The 15,993-nt window shown below is 37.6% G+C and overlaps 1 protein-coding gene across 1 annotated transcript in view; it reads right to left on the minus strand.

Annotated features, from left to right (window-relative positions):
- Window positions 1-15,993, minus strand: part of FSIP1 (fibrous sheath interacting protein 1) — a 162,427-nt gene that overhangs the window by 99,079 nt on the left and 47,355 nt on the right. Inside the window, exon 9 of the mRNA XM_058541202.1 lies at window positions 12,962-13,102. Coding sequence (XP_058397185.1) covers window positions 12,962-13,102 — 141 coding nt within the window. The remainder of the gene's footprint in view (window positions 1-12,961; window positions 13,103-15,993) is intronic.

Below are 15,993 nucleotides of genomic sequence, written 5' to 3' on the forward strand. Positions count from 1 at the left end.
ATGGGTAGCTACACAAGGCATTCACTATTCCACTCTGCAGCCCACTGGCCCCACACAAATTCAGCAGCAGAATCCAGTAAAGCAAAGTTTCTTGAGCTTCTACAGAGGATGAACAGATTTCCTGAGCTAAAAATTGGGACACAGGATTTTTGTGTCATTTCCAGGTGAGTTCCCATGTAAAACTGAGCTTTGAGTGTCAAGAAGTCTTAGAATAATTGGGACATTTCAATGGTTGGTGACCAGAGCAATTGGAACCATAGCTGTCTTTAAAAATTGAAGCTGTGTGATTATAATAACATCTACATCTGCTTTTGATTCCAATATGAGCTTAATTTATGCCTAGAATCATCTCAAAGACATAATAATGGTTTGTTCCTGATGGGTAGTGCACACACAGAAAACTGCGGAGAAAGAGCTTTGGCTTTTAGTAGATTGTGCTATGTAAAATTGCCCAACACCTGATCATTTTTTGACCAATGAAAAGAGCAATTATATATGGTTCAAACTAATATTTTTAAACTCTAGTATTTCATACTATTTTAAAATTATATTCTAGAAATTTTTGATTTGTAACAAAAAAACAATCCTTAAAACAGTGAAAAATAGATCAGGAATTAAGAGAATGAAAAGACAAGCCACAGAAGAAAATCTGGAAAACACATATCTGATAATGGACTTGTATCCAAAATATACAAAGAACTTTTAAAACTCAACAATAAGAAAACAAACAATTCAATTTCAAAATAGGCAAAAGATCTGAAGGGACACCTCACTAAAGAAAATACACATATGGCAAATAAGTATATAAAAGATGCTCAACATCATACGTCATTAGGCAATTGCAAACTAAAACAACGAGATACCATGACACACCTATTAGAATGGAAGCACTGACAATACCAAATGTTGGCAAGGAAGTGGAGCAACAGGAACTCGCATTCATTGCTGGCAGGAATGCAATGGTGCATTTACTTTGGAAGACAGTTTGGCAACTTCTTACAAAGTTAAACATAGGTTACCACAGGATCCAAAAATCATGCTCCTAGGTATTTACCCAAATAAGTTGAAAACCTACGCCCAAATGTTTGTAGCAGCTTTATTCATAATTGCCCAAACTTGGAAGCAAACAAGATATGCTTTAGTAGATGAATGTAGTACATCTATACAACGGAATATTTTTCAATGATAAAAAGAAATGGGCTATTGAGCCACAAACAGACATGAATAAATCTTAAATATACATTGCTAAGTGAAAGAAACCAATCTGAAAATTCTACATACTGTATGATTCTAACTATATGACATTCTGAAAACTATGAAGACAGTAAAAAGAGCAATGGTTGCAAGGGATTCATGGTGAGGAAGAGAGGGATGAACAGGTGGAGCATGGGATTTTTAGGGCAACGAAAATATGATTCTGCATGATATTGTAATGATGGGTACATGTCATACATTTGTCAAAACCCATAGAATGTACAACACAAAGAGTGAACCCTAATGTAAGTGATGGATTTTAGTTAATAATAATGTATCAATGTTGGCTTATCAGTTGTAACAAATGTACCACACTAATGCAAAATGTTAAAAATAGGGGAAATGGGGCGGGGTAAGTGGTGAGAGAGTATATGGGAATTCTCTGTCCTTTTTGCTCAATTTTTTCTGTAACCCTAAAACTGCTCAAAAAATAATCTACTAATTTTTTTAAAGGCTACATATCCTATGATTCCAAGTATATAACATTCTGGAAAAGTCAAAACTATAGAGAAAAGATCAGTGGTTGCTAGGGGTTCAGAGGGAAAGGAGGAGGAATGACTAGGTAGAACACAGGATTTTTAGGGAGTGAAACTATTCTGCATGATACCATAATGGTAGAAACATGACATGCATTTGTTAAAATCTATAGAACTGTACAAAACAAAGAGTGAACCCTAATGTAGAATATGGACATTAGTTAATAACAATGTATCAATACTGGTTCATCAATTGTAGCAAATGTACCAAACTAATGCAAGATGTTAACAATAGGGGTAACTGGGATGCATATATGAGAACTCTGTACTTTCTGTGCAATATTTCTATAAACCTATAACTGTTCTAAAAAATAAAGTCTATTTTAAAATTTTTAAATTTATCAGGGAGTACACTTCTTTATTAAATCTGGTATGTGTTCCAATTAAGAAACTGTTCAACGTAAAAAGGTCGAGTAATAAGAGCTAACACTTTAAAAAGCTATAGTTAAGAAAGGCAGATAAACAGTTGGAAAAAATCCATCTTACTGGGCAAAAATAACAGAGATGTATTCTTGCACGTGCAGGTTGTATATGATAATATGTCTCTTTTTCTTTCTTCTGCCCTAGGGTTCAGAGGCTGATGTACTGTTCTAGAAAAGCTATGTAACAACTTTTCTCTGGCTGATTTGAAAATACTAATCCTATTTTCACTAGAGGGACGATGTAAAGCTTTAGAAAAGTTACAGAAAAATGAGGGGGAAAATAAGTGTAAGTGCCAGAATCCTGTACAGGGATCAAGGAAGTTCTAACTCCAAGAATTTCCACTTTCATTATACTTTCATTTCTACGAATTTTAATCAGTTCCATTTCAAATCTTCCTTTGCTGTACTCTCAAAAGCCCCTTTTATTTCCTTAAGTATATTAAGCAGACTTACTCTACATTCTGAAATAGACCAAACCAAGCTGAAGTCTATATGGAACTGATTCTAGTGCATGTTTTCTATTAACTCTTGTTTATGGTGGCTTATTTCCTTATGTGTTTGGGGAGGGAGGAGTTTTTTATTGTGAATTCATAGTCTGTAAATTTTATTTGTGGGTGTTCTTTAAGACCTAGATTTAAATTGTATTCTTCCAGAGAGATGTTCCCTTCCTTCTACCAAGATCCAGGAGTATGCCAACCTAAGACAACTTTCAACTACACATTCAACTGGAGGTTGTTCAGGCCCTACAAGTAGTGTGAACTCAAACCCAAAACCTACCTTCATACAGGCTTGTAGTTAGAAATTCTCCTGGGAGACTTTTTTTTTCCATTCTACCCACAACAAAAGCAAAGATAGATAGATAGATAGACAGACAGATAGATAATCTACCATTCCCTCTCTACAGCAAGTTTTTCCTAGTTCATCCACTGAGGTTTTAACTATTTGGTCTACCAACTCTATGTGGAAGTTCTGACTGGACCTCCTCATCTTCAGGCTCTGTCTCCTGAGCCCCCTCCACATGGCCTGGTAAAACCCAGGCTTTAGGCCACCGGAGATCAACAGATAACTTAGAGACAAATGCAGGCTCCAGTGGTCACTTACCCCTCCTGATTCATACTATCTTGTCATTTCTGTCCTCCAATGAATTCCCTTTTCTGCCACCTCAGTCATGCTTTAAAAACTACTTTAAAAAAATATATTTTGGGGCTGGCCCGGTGGCATAGTGGTTAAGTTTGTGTGCTCCGCATCGGCGGCCCAGGGTTCATGGGTTCGGATCCCAGGCTTGGACCTACACACCACTTATCAAGCCATACTGTGGCAGCGTCCCATATAAAGTAGAGGAAGATGGGCATGGATGTTAGCCCAGGGCCAGTCTTCCTCAGCCAAAAGAGGAGGATTGGCAACGGATGTTAGCTCAGAGTTAATCTTCCTCACACAAAAAAAGTACATTTTATGCAACATATCTAGATTTGCTTTACTAAGGGGTTTCTCGGGCCGGCCCCATGGCTTAGCGGTTAAGTGCGCGCGCTCTGCTACTGGCGGCCTGGGCTTAGATCCCGGGCGCGCACCGACACACGGCTTGTCCAGCCATGCTGCTGAGGCCGCGTCCCACATACAGCAACTAGAAGGATGTGCAACAATGACATACAACTATCTACTGGGGCTTTGGGGAGGAAAAGGGGAAAAAAAAAAAAAAGGAGGAGGATTGGCAATAGATGTTAGCTCAGGGCCCGTCTTCCTCAGCAAAAAGTGGAGGATTGGTATGGATTTTAGCTCAGGGCTGATCTTCCTCACAAAAAAAAAAAAAAAGAGGAGTATCTCTAAACATCTAGTCTGCCATATAGCTAGAAGTAGAACTCTCCTACTCAGAGACTCAGCACGGGGCCAGCTGCATGGCGATGTTTTCTCTTATCTCTAAGTATGAATCTTATATAATTCATAATCCCAAGCAATATTTTTAGTTTGTTTCAGCTTTTTCCAACCTCCTTTCATGGCCATGGAAACCTCACACTGGCCCCAGTTCCACACAGTGAATCTGGTTCTGGTCCCGGCCTCACATAGATCACTTTGACATCACATTGGTCAAACTTGTAGCTTCAGATCTGCTAAGTTTTGTGTTTCTATTGCATTTCTGCTCCATGGAGATATACATCTTGCTTTATTATTACACTATGTCTTCTTAAATTTTCTATATAGTTGAAGCCAAGGTAGTATAAACTTAGGTAAATACATAATCTTGACCAAAAATCAAGATTAAGCTATTTTTTTTAAATAGAATTTTCAGGTAGAATTTTATGGGCATTTTTTTGAAGGATCATACATGTTTCCTCCTAAAACACTAGCATCTAGTGTCAGTGACCAATGGTATCATGTTAATTAGACAGGATGCTGGGAACAAGAATTTAATAGATAAAGGTAATTTCTGAGCCCAGTCAACCAGAAATGAAGGCCTCTGTAGTTCCCTATAATATAGAAGAACCAAAGAGCTGGAAACCAAAGACCAGGGTAGAAGCCAGTGACATCACGACACCACCACCTAGGAGGGACACGAGTCCGGGAGACACGAAGTGAAGATAAAGGGGAGGAGGGACACGAGTCCGGGAGACACGAGGTGAAGATAAAGGGGAGGAGGGACACGGGTCCGGGAGACACGAGGTGAAGGCAAAGGGGAGGAGGGACACGGGTCTGGGAGACACGAGGTGAAGGCAAAGGGAAGGAGGGACACGAGTCCGGGAGACACGAGGTGAAGGCAAAGGGGAGGAGGGACATGGGTCCGGGAGACACAGGGTGAAGGCAAAGGGGAGGAGGGACACAGATCCGGGAGACACGGGGTGAAGGTAAAGGGAGAGGACAGCCACATCTCGGTGACTGAGATCCAGGAGGTAGGTTGCTCAGAACCATGGGCTCAACATCACAGATCAGGAACGGGTCTGCACTCAGTGCTCCTCAAACAGTGGCCTGCAGCCAGTGTCGGTCCTCAGAATGTTTCTTACAGGTCTGCCACGCAACAAGGAGCTCCGCCAGAATCTAAATCAACTATGTCACCAAGCAAGCTTTTCTTGATGAAGTAAAAAGTGCATGGACTTACATTCTCGTAAAAGTTCCTTACCCCCACCAGTAACAAACAGTTCTCTGACCATTTACGTTGAAATCACTGCTTTAGATAATCCCAGCTTTGGCCAGAGGTAGCCTTACATGGTCACAGGAAGTAGATCTAGGATCTGAAGGTCTGTCAAAAAACTAGCTGTAGCTGGTTAAGAAAATAGTGAAAGGATTAAAGACTACATATGAATACTAATAACATCTCCATTAGGAATCCATCATCTCCACTGGGAATAAATTCAAGAATTTATCATACTAAAAGAATGACACTAAAAACGACCTTAGGCGTTGGAGAAAAAATTAAATAGTATTACCACCTCATGTTAACATCCAAATAACAGGCTTAATTTCAACCTCTGAAACTGTCATAATTTTTAATTATTTTTGCATTCTAATTTTATGTCAATCCTGGTTAAATGTTTTGTGTATGTGTGTGCCTGTAACATATTATAATTTTTTACAATACTCATTTTACTTTATATAATCATATGCAATTATATCCTTCAGTGAGATATTATTTGCTTATTTCTTGCAGTATGTACATGCACTTGTTCCATGTAACAACACCCATGGCACATGGCCTTAACCAATGACTTTTGAAAAATAATTCAGAAAGCAAAAGGTGAGTTATGCTAAAACCTAACTAGCCTTATTATCTATTTCTAGAGATTCTGCTCAACAATAAAGCTTTAAGGAAAAACAGGTAATATTATAAAACAAAGTTGCCATCAAAATTTTCATTTTTAAGATGACTTTCAAGATATGGCACATTATCTACTCAAAATACCCACACCTTCTATAACAGTATCAAGTCTGCATTATCATAATACATGTGAAGACTCATAATCCAGAAGAAAATACCCTCAATAATTTTTAAAATGTTTTATATAGGCAGAATACAAGGTATATTTATAACATCTCTTGTTCCAAAATGTATTTGAAACTGAAATCTACTAATGTATTTTATAAACGGATTAAAAATGATAGTTGAAACAAAATAAGGTAATGAAAAAACATCCAATTATCCTTAACATTTTATTCCCAAAACAATATAGCTAATTGTGTTTTCAATTTATCCTATACCATATTCAAACATTATACATAGCTGATAACTTTAAAAAGGTTACTAGCTCATTTATTCATTCCAGAATAATTCCTGAACGCCAGCCATGTACCTGTAACTGCTACATGCTATTTCTCAACCATTAAATGATACTATTCAGTTGCAAGAAGTTTTGTCAAGATTTCTGCATCAGATTGTGTAGAAATATATAAGTGCTTCTGACAATTTTATGTTCTACTTACTTGTTTCAAAATGTTTCTTTACCTATGATTATGAGAACAAATTTTTTAAGGTTTGTTTAACTGTTAACATGCAAATCCCACTCTCAAAATTTCACAGCCAAATATTGTGCATCGTTATGGCACACACCCGCCATTACCTGCAGAAGGAAAAGTAAAGGTTGTAAACTCTATAAAAATACCAATTTCATGTGTCAATGTTATCATTTCATCCATCTTTATAAAAGCTGTTACAAATGAAAAAAAAGATTAAATAATTTCTACAGCTCTGAACAATGTTGCCACAGAGAGAATATAACTGCTTTTCCAACTCAGGCCTTAGGTAATGTGTGAATACCAAAGCACACTACTTAGTCTTCCAGCTTAACCACAAACATGTCAGGTTTGTTTGGCGTTCTGTTGAATTTGGAAAAGATGTGTAAACAGTCGGTAACAGCTAAAAGGTTTTAGAATGAAGTCCATGTTCGTGGGTGGCCCCAAATCTTAGCTGAAAATTGGCTGAACTATGCAGGTATGACTTAGAGAGGTTGGATTTAATGAAAAGCTCACAGGTTGAAGTGTCAAAAGAATTGGGAACTGGCCCAAGTCTACCGCTAAGTAATTGTGAGTCTTTGAAAAATCATTTAGCCATTCAAGACTCTGGTTTCTAATCCAGGGAACTGGCCCACGTGACCTCTAAGGACCCTTCAGCTCTCACATTCTATAATTCTGATCCTATGGCATGTTTAGCAACTGAAGGTAAACCCTCCATCCATTCACCGAGCAGAAGAAACCCTCCAGTCTTCTGATTGGGGTCCATGTATTCTTATACTAGGTTAAATGGCAGAAGCATGTCGAAATAAGAATCAGAACACAAGGATTTATCATCCTTTGTGAACCACATTCTTATCCACAATGCTCAGCAACAAGGCTTAGAGTGCTAAACATTTTGATGCAATAATGACAATGCAGTTCACCAAACAAGGCCCAGCTCAGTGGTTTCCAGGAAACCGAAAAGGGAAAGAATGTGGGAAGAAATAGTAGACTTCAAATGATGGAAAAAATGAAGGAAGTTCAAACTGAGAATCAAAAAGAGACACAACACAAACCTAAAAAGTGTGGTCAATGCATTTAGAATGATTGGAACCGTGGAAAGCTCTTCCTAACAATACTAACAAAACATCTTTGAGAATATTTTATCATTAACAGAGTCCATGAGATGAAATCAGATTGATGATTCTTCCTTGCAAAATGCAAAACCTAAAATTGAATTCTTTTGATTTATGAAAGCTAGAATTATAGTGCAACTTCGTTAAAGGCATTTTTACCTAATTCTAGAAGTTAAAGATGTTCTTTATTTAAAAAACAAAATTCCCCTCAGTCTTATTATCACAATGGAACACTCAATACCTCAGAAAAATTAGACCAAACATGAATTATTCTTATTATTTATTTAAATTACTCAATAAGTCCATCTTTATGTTAAAGGGTTAAAATGTACATAAATAAAACAATGAAATAATAAAATTGCCTCAATTATGACTCCCCTTTCTTGAGGCATAAAGGCAATTTAATAGAAAGTGGAAAATAATAAAGCCAAGCTATTAACATTTATATTCTATTTCCCTTCAGATTGTTGTCAGTATATGTACTTGCACATTACATATAGTTGATACTTACAATCTATCTAGAATTTTTATTTTTATGTTTTGTATCGCCCATTTCCAACTAAAAGTTCTTCATTGACAAAATCCATATACTTGCCATTTTTATTATCCTACTATAGTATTAAATGGGTTAAGATTACATAAATCTCAACTCTAGCTGTGTGATCTTGGGCAGGTCTCCTAACCTCTCTGTGCTCCAGTTCCTTGATCTGTAGAATGGGGATAGTTTTCATTAATACCTACGTTAGAGGCTGTTATGAAGATTAAATTATTTATAAATAAAGTGCTTCGAACAGGGTCTGGCACACCTTAAGTGCTATATAAATGTTTATTATTAGTATTGTTGTTATTAACATTTTTAATACATAAGCTTGTTTTTATGATAAGGAAGGCAAGAATATAGTATAGAGGGTGAAATTGAAGGCGGAGGGGTAAGCCTTGGAGAAGAATCAAGATGCTCTTTTTCTGACTCAGGATGAAAGGAGGGAAGGATGCCTAGAAAGGCAGATTTAGAGATGAAGAGAAGGTGAAAGAGGTCATGTCTGAATGTCCTCTATTTACTCTGTAAATTAGAGATCAAGTCATATTGTCAGAATGAGACAGTAGAGTGGGGATGGGGTCTTGAAGCGGGGTGGGAAAGGACTGGAATAGACCCTGCGAGGATGAGAAAAAAGCAATGATGAACAGTGAAGACAGCCCAGCTGAGGTTGGAGACCCTAGCTATGAAACAGAGCCAGTCAGCAAGGCTTGGCCTCTTCCCTGACAGCCCTCAGCAATCCACCAAAAATGGAGACAATGGGTAGTGAGTTGAGGCAGGGGTGAGGAGAGGCTGAGGAGAGGCTGAGGAGAGGCTGGGCAATTGCAGTGCACGATCAAGGAGGCAAGGGAATTGTGGTACCTATGAAACCATAACTAAAATTAAAAAAGAAACAAATGTAATGTGTATACCTCAGATATCAGCTGGGACCCCTTAGCCCTTCTTTGAGCTGGTTTCATAACTTACTGTGTATATATATACACATAATAGAATACCATCCTGCTATCAAAAGAATGAGGTAGATCTATGTATCTTGGAAAGATGTCTATGATATATTATTAAGGAAAAAGAGCTTGTTGCATAAGAAGTAAGCAGTATGATTCCATTTTTATATGAAAAAAAAGTCATAGAAAAATCCTGGAACAATATATAGCAAATGCTTAACAGTGATTACTTTTAGTGGGGATGGGGATGGATGGGGAGGTGAAAAAATGAAATTCACTTTTTATAACATATATGATTTAAAGGGAAAAGTATGTTGGGATTATGGATGATTTTTATATTATTTCTCATAATTTTCTCTATATCTCAACTTTCCATAATATACATATGTTGCATTTGTAAACAAAATTAATGTTTAAAAATATGGAAAGCATTGATGCATACAAAAGATCCCTACTTATTGTCTCTCAATAAGTGGTCTTTATGCATTTAGAAAAATAGAGTCATTACAAGGAATAATGTTCAGCCTTACCAGTGATTAAAATCATATTAAAACAAGCTTTGCACTATATACATTTATCAGACCAGCAAAAACAATGATAAATGTGATATAATTATATGTTAGTGGGAGTGGTGTGGAGACGGGGACAGCAATATTTGAACATTTTTTGGTACCTTTTTAAACTGTTTTTTCCCCCCCTGGAAAGCAACTGGTCAATGGTTACAGTGACAGCTATAACATTATTTATATTTTTGACCTGCATAATTCCACTTTTCGGAATATTTCCAAAGAAATAACACCCAAGGAAAATGAAACCAAACCAACCAACAAACAACTTAAGTCTTCTCAAATACTTTAATACTTCCAAAAGTAACTTTCAGTAGAAGATCTAAACCAATTAATACTAAATTAGGAAACATACAAACTGAGCTTTAGATACTATAAATAACGTCGTCTCTCACCAAAAATAAGTATGCCAAGAATCACAGGCAAAAAGACAAAGGTCATCTAGCCCTATTCCCTTGATTTTAAAGTAACAAAACCAACTCTCTAAGAGATTAAGTGACTTATTCAAGGTAACAGAGAAGGCTACTGACAATATTGAAAGAAGAACTCAGGTCTCCAGATTCCCAATCCACAAAGTACCTAGAAGTCTATGAGGTAAAACGGGCTTTACAGAGTCTGAAGTAGACACAGTATCTTCCCTCAAAAGTACACACAGTATACAATATGATCCATAGGATATTATGAAACACTAAGCAATTAAAACAAAAAGACAATACAGATAATACTCATGTGCCTTTACTGACCAGACACCAATTTCTGAAAGTGTTGACTATAAAACACAAAATTGTGAAATTATCATTTATATGAGAGATTCCAAATATTTTGCCCATGAATATTACTGATTATAACAAATTTATCACACTTTAATTAACAAAAAGCAACATTAATCATTAAAAGAAAAGCAAATAAGTGCCAGAAAAGCAGTATAGCACACTCATTAAAAGCTAACCATTTGAATCCTCTCTCTTCCACTCACTAGCTATATAACCTAGAGGAATTACTCAACCTCTCCATGCTTCCATTTCATTTATAAAATGAGGATAGTAGTGTTTACTTCATAGAGGGGTTGTAAAGATTAGATAAGTTAATAAATTGTAAAGTACTTGGAACAGTGCCTGGCACAATAATTGCTCTTCTCTACTTATATATTATTCTTTTCCACTTACATAGCAACCAACTCTTGATGTTTATCTTATCTCTTCAAGTCTAGCCAACCTTCATATGACACTGGAATAAAATATAAGATTTCCTAAAAGACCCAGGTTTTGAGTCAAAAATTAAATAATGATAAAGACATGATAGAAAAGAATAGATACACATCCAAGGCATATGGTAAGTGGTCAGAAATCAGGAGAATTGAATCATGGAGAATGACAGGCTTTGTCTACCTTGAATTGGCAGGTGTGAGGTGAGAAGTGCCAATAGTTTTCAAAACCAGTCAAACCACAAACATTTTATTGACCACATCAGGTTGGCAATGCCCCATCACCACCACCATAACTATTGGCCACGAGCTCCTTTATACTTCCTAACCATTCCTACTTCTTTTACTTCTTCCCCATATCAACAGACTCAAGGAGAAAAAATCCCTCAGAAAATAAAAACAGAGTTCTCCTTGAAATATAATCCTCATTAAATTTCCAAGAAAAGTAAACAAAAACAAATTATAAAGAGAAGCACAATGCATTTACTCCCTTTAGATCTGTTGCCTGACTCTCATTAGGCAGACCTAGGTATCCTTTAGGCTCTGAGTCAGTGCTGCTGTCCACGGCTGGCAAATGTAAGAGCAGTTCAGCTGGATGCAATCATGAGGGGTGAAGACTCTCCAGCGGGATGGGTGCACACTCTTGCAGGGCTCTGAGGAGACTGGAATTCAGTCAGAATCACTTACCTGATGCTTACTCCCATGGAGCAGCATATAAAATGGAATCATGAGAGAAGAGAGTGACCAGGTTATAAGTGGCTAGACAGGAGGTGCCAATGCTGAGAGAACGGTGATACAAGTAGGGACAAAAAAGGGAAGATTTTCAAAGAGTCATAAGGAACTGTGGTAAAGTATGGCAACAATTTAGACACACTGGTTAAAACTCAATGAGGCTTGAAGATCACCCAAGATAACAGGATTTAGTAGAAGACAGAAAGTAGGTGGCACTGGCAATTATGACAGGATCAGCCCTGGGAGAGAGGATGTAGGGAGAATCACAAGTTCAGCCTTGTCATGTTTAACCTTAGGGAAAAGCCAAATATCCAGTTGGAAACATCCTGTGAGTAGCTGGAAAATCATATTATTATAGAGCATTTCTCATACATTCAGAATATCAACCAGCTCACCATTTAGTTGATTTAAGAGCCTTCTCTCATCAGCAATGATATGTCTTTAAATGGCAAGCAATTAAAACATGAAATAGGCTCAAGACGGATTTAGAATGTATTAAAATTAATGAGTAATAATATATTACGAATTCTGAACAAAAAGTGGGAATATTTAAGCTACAAGTTAGTATATAAAAACGATTTTGTGGAGAACAACTGCCAAATTTTTCCACAAAAAAAAGAACATTTATGTCACCATCAGACACAGAATATTAGGCATGTGGATCATTATTCTGACTTCAGATAGTATTTCACAGGTTTATTATGCTACATAAATTAAGTATACTACTACTTTAAGTTCTATGAATCATATTTTTAGTTTGTATTCAAATTCTTACTGACAAATTCCCTGGTCGGTTTTCTTGCCGGATTTAAAAACAGTCATAAGAGTCAAAGGAAACTGGAAGCTTTTTTTCATACAATCATTGGCTACAATGAAACTTTAAATAAAGAAAGACTAGGGGCCGGCCCCGTGGCTTAGCGGTTAAGTGCACGCGTTCTGCTGCTGGTGGCCCAGGTTCGGATCCCGGGCGCACACCAATGTACCACTTCTCCAGCCATGCTGAGGCCGCGTCCCACATACAGCAACTAGAAGGATGTGCAACTATGACATACAACTATCTAGTGGGGCCTTGGGGAGAAAAAGGGGAAAAAAGGAGGAGGATTGGCAATAGATGTTAGCTCAGAGCCAGTCTTCCTCAGCAAAAAGAGGAGGATTGCATGGATGTTAGCTCAGGGCTGATCTTCCTCACAAAAAAAAGAAAGAAAGAAACCCTTACCACACTTTCCTTCATCTCTCTCAGCTTTTCATCTATCTCTCTCAGCCGATTTTGCTGATCCCGTTGCTCTTTGGTTTCCCGAAGTACCTTTTCTCCCGGAGTTATTTCCGTGTTTCTGTCGTCACTGTTAAGGTCAGGTTCCTAATTAAAAAAAGAAAACAAATTCACGCACAGGCTGAACAGGTACCATCACAGACCGCTCCAAAGCAACGGAGCCTTGAAGACTGGCTTTGCTTCTCCAACAATACTTTTGCTCTTCAAAATGATATTTATAATTCTCCAAACTCTTCCTATTTGAGGGGAAAAGGTCCAACTGTACATAAAACATGTAGGAAATAAGCTCAATCATCTGGAAAGCAGGAAATTAGGGTGAAAAGAACAGTGGCCGGAAGCAGGGACCTGGATGCTGGTCCCTGCTCTGAACTTATCAGCTTGGAATCTTGGGCAAATCACACTTTCTCTGGACTTCAAGTTCATCATACACAAATAATAAGAAAAAACTCTGCCTATCCATGTTACCAGAGGCAGCTGTGTAATAGTGAGAAGAGAACTGGACTTGGCAAAGTCAGGAGTTTATAATCTTGGCTCCGTCTGGTTCCAGACCAAGACAGCCTTGGGGAAATCAACTAACCTCTCTGAGCTGCAGTTTCATTATCTGCAAAATGATAATAATAATAGGACCTAGCCTAAATGTCATCACAGTACATAGTAGGCATGCAACAAATCTTAGTGCCTAACAAATGTGAGCTGATTATGTCCTCTGAAAAGAATAAGCAATATATAATGAAAGTATTCCATTATTATCAGCAATATTTGAATTGACAGACCCATACCCTCCCAAAGTTAATCTTACTTCTAGGTGATATAAATGGGTATTTCTTGACAGTAAGTAGGTCCTATATCTATAACTAAACTCCCTTATCTTTTCTCCCACGGATCTCCTACTCTGTTTTGCCATGTAGGTGACTGGCAGAAATGACATTTTTCAAGTTGCTCAAGCCAGAATCCTCCCACATTCTCATTCCTTACATGTAGCTGGTCATCAAGAATAGTCATTTTACTTTCTAATACCTCTTTAATCAAGGCCCGTCTCTTTTGCTCACTGCCTCCTCATTATTCACTTCAAACAGCAGTTTTCAAACTCCAGTGTGCTTCAGACTCACCCACAGAGCCTGTGAAAATATTCAGAGGCCCAGCCTCCACCCCAGAGATTCTGATTCAAGACAGGGACTGGGGACTGACAACCTGAAGCACAACTACTTGAGAATTTGAGAACTATACACTTAAGCTACTGCTTGAGCCTCTTAACTGATCTTGGTGCCACCAGTCTCCCCATTCATTCCATCCTTTGCAGAGAAGCCACAGAGCAAGGAGCAGAGTCCTCACCCCTTCACGGCCTGGGCCCTGACTGTCTCTTCAGTCTCATCTCCCATTGTTTGGGTGTCAGACCCAAAGGCTCAGCAATATTGACTACTGCTAGTTCTCCACCACTCCATGCCTCTTCCCTCCAACTCCTCATGGAGACTCCTATTCTTTTTGAGCCCAGCAGAAACATATTTCCACTATAAAATATTCCCCAACATACCCAGGAAGGGCAATTATTCTCTTGGTCATTCCACATGTTCCCTCATTGCATTTACCACACTGTCACTGCCCAGACAGGGACCACAACTGATCCCACTCTGTATCCTAACATAAACTATAATTCCAAAGCTGTATAAGCACTGGCCAATAGACTGTAATTTTGGTTCTCAGAATTCTGATCACACTAATGTTTCAAAGAAATTCATATAGTATAAAATTCTAATGAGGAGACTATTAAAAGAGTATATCAACTTCAAGTAGTGATTCTTTTACATTTTGTTTTCCCCATTTCTGGTAGCTCTCAATCTCTAGAAGCATCCAGAGGGTGAATTATTATCAAGAATATTTTTAAGAAGGAAACCTAATGTTAGGGAAGAGTTTGGAATAGATAGTATCAAGGTCTCTTCATAGCTCTAAGCATTTAGCATTTCATGAACTTTTATGAAGATACACCTACTATGAAGTAGGATACACAGCTCCTTAGTCTGTTTGAGCTGCTATTACAGAATACCACAGATTGAGTGGCTTATAAACAACAGAAATGTATTTCTCACAGTTCTGGAGGCTGGGAAGTCCAAGATCAAGGCATTGGCAGATTTAGTGTCTGGTGAGGGCCTGCTTCCTAGTTCCTAGATGGTTATCTTCTTGCTGTGTCCTCAGACAGCAGAAGGAGCAAGGGAGCTCTTTGGGTCTCTTTTATAAGGGCACCAATCCCATTCATGAGGGCTCTACCCTCATGACCTCCCAAAGGCCTCACCTCCAAATACCATCACAATGGGGATTAAATTTCAACATATAAATTTTGAGGGACACAAACATTCAGTCTATAGAACATAATGATCTGAAAAATATCTGAATTAGATTTCATTTTTAAATGGAAATCATTTTTTTTCTTTTTTAAAAAAAAGGACATCATTTTAACAATCTACAACTATGATTTTTTTTTTAATCTTTGGGGTAGGCAAAGAAAAGACAGAAAGGAAAAAAATATTGTAAATCAGACTTCATCAGTATTTTTAAATTTTGCTTATCCAAAGCCACCATTAAAAAAATAGACAAGCCACAGACTGAGAGAAAAATATCATAACACACAAATCTGACAAAGGACGTGTATCCAATATATATAAGGCACTTACACAATTCAATAATAAAATAAACAAGAATAAATAATAAAAAAGACAATCCAGGTCTAAAACGACATGAACAGATACTCCATGAAAGAAGATATGTGAATGACAAATAAGAAAAAGTCCTCCACATCATTAAGTCATCAGGGAAATGCAAATTAAAATCACAATGAGATTTGACTACACAGCCACTAGAACGGCCTAGATGAAAAAGTTGGTTAACACAAAATGTTGGAGAGGTGTGGAACAAGCAGAACTCTCCTACATCACTGGTAGAAGTATATAATGGTACAACCACTTTGGAAAACTGGCAGTTTCTTA

The sequence above is a fragment of the Diceros bicornis genome, chromosome 5, assembly GCF_020826845.1.
Source record: "Diceros bicornis minor isolate mBicDic1 chromosome 5, mDicBic1.mat.cur, whole genome shotgun sequence".
NCBI lineage: Eukaryota > Metazoa > Chordata > Mammalia > Perissodactyla > Rhinocerotidae > Diceros > Diceros bicornis.